This window comes from Aethalodelphis obliquidens, unplaced genomic scaffold, assembly GCF_003676395.1.
Source record: "Aethalodelphis obliquidens isolate GAN/ISIS:26980383/991018 unplaced genomic scaffold, ASM367639v1 scaffold24, whole genome shotgun sequence".
Classification (NCBI taxonomy): domain Eukaryota; kingdom Metazoa; phylum Chordata; class Mammalia; order Artiodactyla; family Delphinidae; genus Aethalodelphis; species Aethalodelphis obliquidens.
Window position 1 is genome coordinate 16,204,856 of NW_020837968.1, and position 12,859 is coordinate 16,217,714.

The following is a 12,859-nucleotide window of genomic DNA, read 5'->3' on the forward strand; positions in this document are numbered from 1 at the left end:
AATTTTTTAAATAGTATTTAAATATAGATTACACCAGTTAGGAAGATAATATAGTAGCAAAGGTAAATTCAATCTATTTCAACATCAAATCCTGGAGTCTTTTTCTTTTTCTTTTTTAACCTCTAAAGCCTTTTTGGTGTTTATTCTGCGTTTCATATTGAGTTGTAGAGAACTGCCACCTCTGGCTTAGCCGAGCGGCCCCAGACTTGCCGTCCCTGCCGCCTCTCAGAGCCCTCTGTTTGCACCCCTTCGGCAGCCCAGCCCAGGCAAGCTGCCAATTTGGAGAGGGTGTGGGGGGCATCACCCTGAGTCACATCAGCCCCAACTGGCTTGAAAATTACGTCTGTTTCAGAAGTCATCTCCAGCTAACTGACTGTCTTTCTGGGCTTAGTTGCTAAAGTCATCTCAGTTACGGAGCAGCAGCGTTTCAGCCTGGAAGTCTGCTGTGGTTGTGGTTACTATTCAATGGCTGATCTTTTCATAGAAAAGTAAATAATTTGTGGGATGTGGAGTATTCTGCGTCTACTGCTTCGAGACAGTCGCTCGTTTTGTTATTTCATTCAGGTATGAATTACAAAGCTAAGCTAATCAGCCGTGTTCGATTTAAGCTTCTTTAACACTGATGAAAGGCATTTGTAGTTCATCTAAACCATACTTTTGTGAATGACAGCAGATGTGACAAACTATCACCTTGATATACATGTCTTATGGTCTATGAGAAAAGAGAAAGAACAATGTATCAGTTTTGCTACATTTTAATGGTAGGTTTTTTAAGGGATTATTTTTAGGTCTTGTCAGCAACATCAAACAAAAGGTACTGAGTACTCCACAGGGTACAGAGCGCTGCCAAGCACCTCAGAAAATGTACGTGACATGGAGAACGTGTGGTTCTTGCCCCCTGAGGAGCTTACAGTCTGGGGCGGGCAGGGCACGGGGCTGACAACTCACAGTCTAAGAGTTGAGTGAACAACAAAAGTAATTTATTAAGGCAAATTCCTCATCCCCTCAAGCTACTGTGGATGGAATCATCTGGAATTAAACTAATCAAGAGGGAAGCAAGACTAAATTGGGTTGAGAATTCTTCAGGCTCATATAGTTTTTTAACATCCATCATAGTAAACAGAACTGACCTAACAGACAACTGAAAGTGGAGACTAGATCTCTTGAAGTGCAAGGGCTAGAACTTAATTGTGGTTACTTATTTTAAAAAGCAAACATACTGAACGGTATTGACTAGGCTTATTACACGAGTTTAAAAGTAGGCCAAGTACTGGCACTGCGTTCCCCTCATGCTAGCATTGGTCATTTAAAATAGTGAATATTAAATATGTGGGCTCCACACCTAACCCAGAGAATGCCCACCCCAAATCTTAAATGTTCTGTGTATCAAATATCCACCTTGTGTGTTCTATGAAAGTTTTATTTATGCCCCATTATTAAGTCAAAAGAATGTAAATAGTCAAATTATAAAAAGCTAATGACCTGCAATATTTCCATATGGATGAATGTCAGTATATCTACATAGGAAATAAATGGCAATCCTATCTACCTATATAAAAAAAAAATAGAATATCTCCAGATTTGCATACTCATCACTACAAGAAGAGGTATGCAGGTTTTAAGGTTTCACAATCAGTTGTCAGAAAAACAGCAGTTATTCCTGCGGTATCTTGTTAGCATCTGACTCAAATTATTTTTAGATTACACGATTTAGAAGACATAAACCCACCAAGAATTTGTAATTATTCTGAGATGGTTCCATCACTAACCCCAGAATCACTATCAGAAAGAGTAACGATGTGATGTAGAAAAAAGCTAATCAACATGACTAAAAATATGCTCACTTTCAGAAAAACGATCCGGTCATCTGGAAAAATCACAGCTACCACCTGCGAACACGCCCATACGGGATACTGATTTGGCCAAGGCACACTATTTCTAAGCAGGAGAACCATGAGATCAGGGTGAATCAAGGCCGTCTCTGAGGAGCAGCCTATAAATTTCCAGACTGACCTTGGGCAGCATAATTGGTCCAATTCCTCTCAAAGCAGTCTCATACTGTCCTACCCACATCAACCCAAAGTTTGACATTAACTCAAAAAACCGAAGAGCATATTGGAACAGAAGTGGACAGGTGTGTAAACTCTAGCACACTCTTATTGCTGTATTAAGTGTGAAGGTGAGCACATTCCACCCACAACAGTGTCGTTCCAGGAAGCAGGGCAGGAATAGTGGCAAATTAGAAAAGAGGCTATTCATTGCACAATTAATAGAAAAGTGAAAATGTTTTAAGATCTACAATTAAGCCTGTATCCAAAGGAGTCTTTTCCATCAGTGACGTGCTGGACTTTGAATTCTGTGCTACAGCTGTGTAATGGACTCACTCTGGCCTGCTGGCCTGGGTACGGCTTGCTTCCTGCCTGTTGAAGGGCGAATGTGCTACACAGAGCTAGGATGGTTTCTACTGAGTGGTAAGATTCACAGAAGTTCCAGGGTATTCATGTCAGGATCATTCCTTGTGCAAAGTTTGATGCAGATGAAGATAAAGTGGTTTCTTGGTCAATAACTGCAATTTCTTTCTTTTAAAGTCAGTGGGTTTCTTGTATCTGTAACCACAATAGAAAAACCATTGATAACTGATCTATTCCAAGGTGACATATTAAGAAGAGAGAGCAGTCACCGTTAAATTAGTACTAATTCTGAACGTGCATCACTTACAGTTCTATTACAATTGGCCCAGGTTTAATTTCATCCATCTCCATGAAAGCAAAACACTTGGTGCTGGTAAACCTTTTTTTAGGCTTGTAGTGTTTGAATTCAAAGAAAATAGCTGCACCTAAGGAATTAAAGCAAAGCAGATTAGCCACAGACAGCACATTTCTAGTGTCAATAAATTTTCTTTGATCACCAGAAGCCTATGAACAAGCAACAGTTGTCATAATTTCACAAAGTAACCTCTGTCAAACAATCTCTCTGATGATACGACTGACTATGGCTGTCACCCCAAAACTCATCTGGACCTGAATAGAGGGACATGTCTCCGTATCATCCTATTCTACAGAGCAGAGCAAAACTTCTCGAGCCAGAATGACTCAAGAATGTAAATAAGTTCATCCACAGGTAGAATTATAAAATATTAAGAATAGAAAATACTAAATACTACCAAAAAACCCCCACAGAAGATACTTGTTAAGTATTAACATTACTCATAGAAACGCATTAAGTAGAAAAGGCATGTAAAAGAGTTCATCAAAAAATCCAAACTTAAATAGTTTCTCGAAACAAAAACTCAAAAATTCAGTTTTTTGGAGTTTGGAGTCTGAACAACAGCTCGTTCAGTTTTTAAATGTTAACTGCTTCCTAATACCTTTCTCAGTGTCCAAAGCCCTGTTTTGTTTTTCCTGGAATGACATGTGCTTGTGTGAAGACAGCGCTGAGCAAGACAAGGGCTTAGAGAGCACGCCTATCCCACCCCTCCCCCAGTGAACAAATGGTGATGAAACATGTAGATAGTTTTCTCTCCCCAAAGCCCAACAGATAAGCTCTCTCCCCCTCCCCACAGAGAAAAGCTAAAAACAGAATAATAAATCGCCTCCTCTGTGTAGCCAAGAACAATTAATTTCTAAAGGCAACGGAAGAGACGGAAGGACGTCAGGGTCTCCCTGTTATCTGGCTCCTTATTAACAAAGGCTTAACCAGAGCGGTGCTGGATCTTGCTTTGCTTTTAAAGATAACTAACATACATCTAATACTTTCACTGATGACAAAACTCACAAGTGACCAGAAGTTTAACAATGTTCAGAAATGTGTGCGCAGCCCTGGCACCTGGGTCCAAACGGAGCGCTTCACATGTCGAGGAAGGAAAGAAAAGCCAATCACTTAGGAGACAAAGGGATGTGCGTGAGGGAGAGATGGGCGTATTTATTTATTTATTTGCCGAGCCGCGTGGCTTGCGGGATCTTAGCTCCCCGACCAGGGATTGAATCCGGACCCCAGCAATGAAAGTACCAAGTCCTAAGCACTGGACCGCCAGGGAATTCCAGAGATGGGCATATTTAGCATCTGCTACCAACACACACGAAAGGATTACAATTGTTAGGTTACCGGTGACCTCGGTCCCCAGGTGTATGACCCTGCCATGTCCACAAAAGAGTAGCTTCTCTTCTCCCTTCCACGGCAATAACAGAGGCATTTTATTATTTAAAAACCTCATAGATCTTTAAGATAGCAGATCACATTTCTTAGTCTCTTCAGCTATGGAACCCATCTCCTTGTCATCGTGATTGTGTCTGAGGTCTGAATAAATGTGAAAATAAAGTCACATTTGAAAACAGCATTAAAGTCCAAATATGATACCATCATTTTAAGGAAGTTAAAAAAATTTTATTACTCATCTGCATCATCTGTAGATAATATATTTCCTGCATTGCTGGTATGCACAGCTCTATACTTCATGGCATTTATAAGAAAGGACAAAATGTAAAATGAGAATAGCCTAGGAAGATTAACTTAAATGCTTATAAACATAAAGTATACTCATTAGCATTAGTCTCAGTTAAAATGACAGTCACTGTACATAACAGATTCAAAGCTGGAGAATAAAGAGTCACATTCTGAATATAGTTCTACTTTTAGCATCACAAACCTTTGGTTAATTTTTCAACATGCTTCTGGAGCTCAATGTCCACATTAAAATGAACATACGTATCTTCTTTTCTTGAAGCCACGGGAGTATCCTGCACAGGAGTTAAATCTATGCCATTCAGATCTAGAGAGGAAAAAACAGTTTCTGCTTCGAGCCTTCAAATACAAAGACGTAAAAACTGCAAAGGGTTGTGTTTCCTGAAGAGGCAAAAGCCGAGAGGAGATTCTGAGGCCAATAAAGACCCACGTCTGGGGTGAGCAGGTACCTGAAGGTGGCTGTTTCCAGGGTCATGTGCAGGGCACGGAGTAGAGAGGGTGGGAGACCCCCATGGATAGGAGGAAGCCGCCTTACACATCACAAAATTGGATCCTTCCTAGTTAAGAGGTGTCTTCTGATGACACAGGCCAGTATAGTTTTGTGAATTACATTTGGGGACGTAATATACCACAGTGGTGCTCCTACCCGTTTCCCAACCTTGATCGCGTGCATGACACGGAAAGGCCTATAAATCTAACATTATCAGAATTCCCCTGCTGTATTCAAGTCAGAGGACCAAACAATGGACACGACAGCTGCCAAGGAAACCTTTCCACGAATGAACACTTCTTACATATATTACTTAAATTCTGGTTCCATTTGCTGTAACATAAGCTGATTTACAATAACCAGATGGCACACTATGCATGGTATACTGCTGCAATCTCTGGAGCCAGGAATCATCCAGTTTAATCTAATTCAACACAGACTCATTTAATGACTACTCAGTGTTCATGTATTATTCAACAGACCCATCTTAGGGACCTTAAAGCAAGAGAGTATGTTTGATTACTTCAGTTCCTAAAGATATTTAAATAAAACATGTTTCAGTTCAACCATATGCAAAGGTAACATAATATCTACATTTCATTACATTTTTTCGTATTTTACAGTGTTCGCTCCTGAATGAGAGATGTAGTTTTGTGTAGGGTGTAAATACTTTCCAGTAGACCATGGATTTGAGAACCAGTAACATCAGAAGTTAAAGTATCACAGCATTAGTGCTATGGATCACGGTCTCTCCATGTTAAAACTTTTGCCTGTGGCCAAAATCCTTTTTCTTTTATTTGGTACTAATGAACCCATGGGTCTGAATATTTCTATGATCGGTAAAAGTTCCCTCCATTTAATTTCAGTCCATACCTGTTTGATTTGTCTCAAACTGCAGGTTTATTAACTGCAGACTGGATTAACTGTGCAGTTATTTCTGAATAATAGCATGACAACTTCATCTTCAATCACCCAATAATTACTTTTAAAAGACTGCTGAGTGCTTTACAAATAAAGTGCTGTATAAAATGCTTGGCAACGACAAAACAGTTCAATCACTGTGGCTTCCCTCTTAAACCAATGACCAAAAAAGTTGTTTTCAAGGAAAAAAATGGTTTGCCATTGGATAGAAAAAAACAAATCCTAAGAGTAATCATGCTTAATAATGACGGTAACATAGTTAAGTATAAGAAATACATCACTCGTCTAATGTCCCGCAGGATTATGTTCAGGGCACGGATGTTTACGGACGCGTCCTATTTCCCTGTCTCCACTCATGACTAACTGAAGGCCTGATTCTCATCCACCTCTGCACAGCTGTCCTATGTACAAACCTCTCTTGGACAGGAACGAGAGGACCTGAAGCGGAGGCGTGGGAAAACAGAAGAACACTGGGCTTTGCAAAGAAAACCACACACCCTTGGAAGGTGGGGGACATTTTTTAAACCTGTTTTCTGAAGGATGCATCTGCTGTTAAAGACAGTGTGTCTGTCTAGTCAGCACCCTTGACAGAATTTTAAGAATAAAAAGATATACACAAAGAAAAAGCTAAAAGCAAATATGAGTGTAAGTTATGGATAGGGAAGTATTTTTAGTAAATCTCTCAGAAATATTTGGTGAGGGAATGATGACCACCTCTTCCCAGGGATTTCGCCTCACTGTAAAATCAACTAAAATAAGTTGTCACAGATATAAAACATCCCCTCCCTCTCCCCACCAAAAAAGTTCCAAATGAGAAGCAACATTATAAAATTCCCCAGAGGGAAGATAGATATACATAGTTATTTACCTTTTACACTAACTGTGATATAGGGATCAATGCATTGCCCAGCATCTTTCAGGCCAATTTTCTCAATTCTGATAGTGAGTAATGTCATTCCTGGTTCTGATGGCAACCTTGGTAATAAAGTACCTGGCAACGGAGAAATAGCAATAAAAATGAGCTCCACCAATAATTTCAAAGTAAATATTTTAACAACATAGAGAAGATATAGCTTTGCTCTTAACTGGCTTAGTAACTAGCCAGGCATCATTTTGGTTTCCAAAACGTACAGACACTTGATGTTATTCTTCTCAGACAAATGCTTAATTAGAAACAAGATACATCTACACCTCCATACTTCATATTCAACACTAAAGCATAAATTACTAACTCAAGTTTGTTAAAATTCCAATCCAGGAAGCCCAATTACAAATTACCACATAATTGAGAATGTACATAATATATATGCTTCACATTTACTCCTATATAATATACTCCATATCTCAACATGAAGTGGTAGAACAAGGACACAAAAAGCTTTATAAACATTTGTTATGTATTTCTAAAGTTTGAAAAATTCAATACCAGAATCAATAAATCTTTCAGCTACTATTAATCTTTCAGGAAATAACTTAATATTTATATATTTAATTGAATAACTTTACAGTGTAATTTCCCACTCCTTTCTTCATCCTATTCTGTATGCTCTATCCTCTCAGAAATCAGTCCTACTGAGAAGGCCACATAAAACCACAAAAGTAATTGTATGTTTGAAATCTTTTCCATAGATCAATTAAATTTTTTAAAACTGAAAAACCACCCAGAACCACACAAGAGCATTCCCCACCAAGAAAATGACGTGAAAAAAGAAATCGACTGTAGTTTGTTCATTTATTTCAAATAATTGATGAAGAACAGATGCAAACAAAAGTTGATTTTAATTTAATATGTATACAGTACCACAACTTACAGAATCTAACATTTATAAAGGACTTTGGTTGACACTCTTCAAGTTTCTATCCAACAATGTGTTATTCTACTTTTAATGAGGAAGTATTTGAAGTACATGAATCAATCAACTTACCATGTTCAAAATATATTATCAATACATTTAACTGACTGCAATGTGCTAGAGGGAATTTCAGGGGGCAATGAAAATGTTCTCAAATTGGATCACACTGATAGATGCACAACACTATAGATTTATCAAAAGTCACTGAATTGTACACTTAGAATGAGTGAATTTTATGACCTGAAAATTACTATAGAAATCCAAGAGTCTTAACTGGTGATATCTGTTAAAATTTTTTTTTGACTAATGACAAGGTAGAAGTATAAAAAGCAGAAAAACCAAAATGGGACATTCAAAGCAGTATTTAATACTGTTTCAAAATTATACTTTTTCACATGAAATATTTTGCCATATTTCAACACATTTTCAATTTTCACAAGTTTTCTTACATTAAAGATAAAAGGTCTTTACTGCACCCACTGTCTATTCTTTAAAAAAAATTTAAATTGCGAATCTAACACATATTCAGAAAAGCAAATAAAACGAGTGTACAGCTTAATGAAATGCCGGAAAGCAAGCATCCATGTAACCACCAATGAGGTCAAAAAATAAAGCATGACCTCAGGAGTCCCCTTCTATCCCCACCCAATGCTCTTCTGAATTCCTCCTCACTACCCTGGCTTTTAAAATCACTACTAAAAAGCAACCCTGTATAATTGTTTTGTCTGCTTTTGAACTTGAGATTTATCCAATTGTTGTCAGTTTCTGTAATTTGTTCATTTTTATGATTTTCCAGAATTAGTATAATATAGAGGTTGTACAAATACACCAGTTTTTGTATCCATTCTTCTGTTGACAGGCATTTGAGTTGCTTCAAGTTTTTGGAAATTGTTAACAAAGCTGCTGCAAACATTCTTGGATGCATGCTCTGCTCCACCTATGCACACATTCCCCAAGGGAGGACTTACTGAGTCACATGATATACCACCTTCATGTTTGCTATGTAATTACAAACTATTTTCCAAAGTGGTCGTGTCAGTTTCTGCTCCTAGTACAATCTCCATTGTTCCACATCCTCACTAACACTTGGGAGTTGTCAGGTTCTTCTTTTTGGCCAATTTAGGTGTAGAGAAATACCAATCTAGTCTTAAGCTCATTTTGCCAATGATTAATGAGTTGAGCACCTTTTCATTTAAAAATAAGCATTTGTATTTCCCTTTTCCTAAAGTACCTATTCAATTATTTTGCCCACTTTACTACTGAAATGCTCACCTTTTAAAAATATATACTATTTATTTATTTATTTTGGCTGCGCTGGGTCTTAGTTGCAACATGCAGAATTCTTAGTTGTGGCATGCATGCAGGATCTAGTTCCCTGACCAGGGATCAAACCCGGGCCCCCTGAATTGGGAGCATGGAGTTTCACCCACTGGACCACGAGGGAAGTCCCTGAAATGTTCACCTTTTTCTTAGTGATTTGTAGGAGTCCTCTAATATTTTGACATAAGCTTTTTGTTGGATACGTGTTTTACAAATAATTTATCAGTGGCTTTCCTTTTTTAAAAAAAATCTGTATAGTGAAGGGTAACATATTAAAATGTGTACAAATTCTAGGCACAGCTTAATGAATTTTCACAAAGTGAACACACCTGTGTGACTAGCACCATATCCAGGAAAGAAAGATATTACCAGCATACTAGGAGCTTGACTTGTGCCCCCAAATCACTCTCTCCCAAGAGATAACAGCTATTCTTGACTTTTAATACCAAGATCAGTCTTTGCATGTTTAGAATGCCTTTTCTGTTTATGGTGTCTTCTGATTATGGTAAATTCTTAATGTTAACGTATTCAAATTTCTCAATCTCTAAATTCCTTTAGAGTCAGTGCTTTCTGTGTCCTATTCAAGAAATCTTTCCCCACTCCAAGGTCATGAAGGTATTCTTGTAAGAGCTTGTTTGTTTTGCCATTCACACTTCATTCTATAATCCACACAGAATTAATTTTTGGCTATGGTGTGTGGTAGGAGCCCAATCCCATTCTAATCCACATGGACACTCAATTGTCCCAGCACTACTTACTTAATAGACTGTCATCTCACCCATGTATCTGCAGTGGCATTTTGATCATAAATCAAGTGTGGGTCTCTTTCCGGGCTCCCCATTCTCTCATTGGACTATTTCTTACCCTTGCACCACTACCGTAAGTGTCTTACTATAATTTTACAAAAAGTCTTGACATTCGGTAAAGCAAATTCTCCCGCCTTGACATTATTCTTCAAGAGTCTTAACTACTTTTAGCCCTTTGCATTTCCATGTAAATTATAACACAACAGCTGTCAAGTTCTTAAAAAAAAAAAAACAAAAAAACACAAAACATCAAATAACAAAAACACTGTTGGGACTGCAGTGAAGTTCAGATCAATTTTAGAAACAGTCACATCTTTACAAATTGCTTCTTCCAACCCATGAACTGGAATATATTTCTCCATTTATTTAAGACTTCTTAATTTCTCTCAATAAAGTTTTACTGCTTTCTTCACATGGGTCTTATACTTCTCATTGGATTTATTAAACTATATTGATATTTTCTGATATTATCATAAATGTTATTTCATTTTCTAAGCAACTGTTGATCGTTTATAAAGATAAAATCAATTCTTTTTTGGTACATAATTTTTAAAAAATCAAGGTACAATTCACATACAACATTATATTAGTTTCAAGTATACAACATAATGATTTGATATTTGTATATTGCAAAATGATCACAATAAGCCTATAGAATCAATTCTTACGTACAGATTTTACATCCAGGAACCATGCTAAACTCTCTTACTATCTTTTTTTTTCTTTTAATTTTTATTTACTTTTGGCTGCATTGGGTCTTCGTTGCTGTGCGCAGACTTTCTCTAGTTGTGGCGAGCGGGGGCTACTCTTCGTTGCAGTGCACGGGCTTCTCATTGCAGTGGCTTCGCTTGTTGCAGAGCACAGGCTCTAGGCGTGCGGGCTTCAGTAGTTGTGGCTCGCGGGCTCTAGAGTGCAGGCTCAATAGTTGTGGCCCACAGGCTTGGTTGCTCTGCGGCATGTGGGATCTTCCCGGACCAGGGCTCAAACCCGTGTCCCCTGAATTGGCAGGTGGATTTTTAACCACTGGACTACCAGGAAGCCCCTCTCTTACTATTTCTAATTATTTACCTATAGGCGCTTTTGCATGTTCTACACACATATTCATAAAATCTACAAATAATTTTTATCTTTTACTTCTGTTTTTGGTCCTAGTGCACTGATGAAAAGAGGACATAGTAGGCACTATGTCTTGTTATTGATCTGAAAAGGAATGCTTCAAGTATGATTTTGGCTCAAAGCATCCCTTAGAGAACACCCAGAGAACTGTTCTGTTCTCAGTCTGCTAGAATTTTAAAAAATCACGAAGAGATTTAGAATTTAAACCTTTCTGCATCTATTCAGAGGATTATGAGATTTTCCTCCTTAATCTGCTAATGTGAATTGCCTTGACATATTTTACTTATTGAACAATATGTTCTGAAAAATCATCAGTTCATGGAGATTTTCCTGATTATTATCTATAGTATTATACAGTATTATTCAGCTAACCTACATATGGCAGTTAGGTTGTTTCTAATATTTTATTATTACAGATTACACCATAATAAACAACCTGGCGCATATGCAAATATTTTCTTCATATTCTTAGAGGTGTATCTTGAGAATAAATTCCTAGAAGTGAGATTGCTGGGCCTAAGAGTAAATGTGTACTTCTGATGTTATTGTTAAATATTGCTGAATTCCCCTCCAAAGGGACTGTACTATTTTGTATTCCTACCAGTGATGAATGAGCATCTGTCACAGCCTAAGCAACAGTAGTTTTAATTTGCATGTCTCTTATTATAAGTTGAGTATCTTTTCATATGTTTAAGGGCTATTTGTACATCTTTGTGTGTCTGTATGTACGTGTGTACTGTCTGTTCATGTCTTTTGCCCAGTCTTTTAATGTGCTTGTTGGTTTTTGTTGTTGCAACTTAAAATTTTTATTTATATATTAAGGATGTTAGCCCCTTGTCTTTTTTACTTTGACTATGGCTTTCTTTCTTTGACAGTCAAAAGGTAATTTCTTATCCAATATTCAAAGTCAATGATATGAGACTATGTTTTTCCCAAGTGAACATTAAAACTGGTTTCTACCTTTGGATGAATCAGTTCATAATCTATAACTGTCTAGCTCTTTTAGCTGAAATGAATGAATGGGATGACATTTCTTTCCTCATTACCAACAAACCTTTTTGCCTCAGACCACACTAAAATCTAATCTAACCACTAAATATATTTCTAACAATTCAATATAAAGGCAGTGATTTCAAGCTGCAAGTTAATTTATTCAGCTTCATTATTCTATAATTCAAGGTAGTATGAAAACATTCCATCATGAAGGTTCAGTTTCACCCTCATTACACCTATTAAAGAGCATCTGCAAGCTGACAATAAAATGAAGACGACAAATGATTTAAAAAGGTGAATATTCAAGGTATTTCATGATGGTTTCCAATGTGCTCTCTCCCTGTATGACCAACTCCTACACACTCGGAGTCTCAGTTCAGGCTAGATTCCCTGTGCTGAACTCCCTTAGCCTTCTTTTTTTTGCTTATCCATAACACACTGTGCACATCTCTAACCAGTAATTACGTACTGTTGGCTTTGTCTTGTTGACTACATAGTAAGCTTCTTGAAAGACAAATCTGGGTAACCACTCATTTTTTTTATTGTTTGGCATTAGTAATAAACAGATCCTTTTTGAGTTAATGTATTGTTGAATAAATAAATGAATTTCACAGCTCTAAAGGTTATATTATGTTCTAGTAAACAAATGGCTAGATAATATATATATTATATATGTATCGACGCACTGTCTTATATGACATGTGCGTGAAAGAAGATAAAATACTAGCATAATACCATACCACCTGCAGCTCCTGGGTTAGATAAGAAAGGTAGCATGTTTATGTACCAAAGGTAAAACCATATGATAATCAGAAATCAAAGCACTACATTAAAAGAAGATTTCTAAATGAACAATTAAAATATTCAACTATATAAAGTAACAGGAGAACAAGCAACTA

General features: G+C 37.2%; 1 protein-coding gene across 6 annotated transcripts in view; it reads right to left on the bottom strand.

The window, feature by feature from the left end:
• Positions 1–713: 713 nt before the first annotated feature.
• AIDA (axin interactor, dorsalization associated) overlaps positions 714–12,859 on the bottom strand; it is a 44,177-nt gene continuing 32,031 nt past the window's right edge. Inside the window, exons 7-11 of one of the 6 annotated variants that reach the window (XR_003436134.1) lie at positions 6,741–6,863; positions 4,646–4,768; positions 4,105–4,168; positions 2,719–2,836; positions 714–2,606 (exon numbers count right to left, since the gene is read on the bottom strand). Coding sequence is in view for 5 of the 6 variants with exons in the window: in XM_027122252.1 (XP_026978053.1) it covers positions 2,510–2,606; positions 2,719–2,836; positions 4,646–4,768; positions 6,741–6,863 (461 nt within the window). In the remaining variant the exon portion in view is untranslated. The other 5 variants (XM_027122253.1, XM_027122252.1, XM_027122254.1 and 2 more) reach the window with 5 other exon arrangements.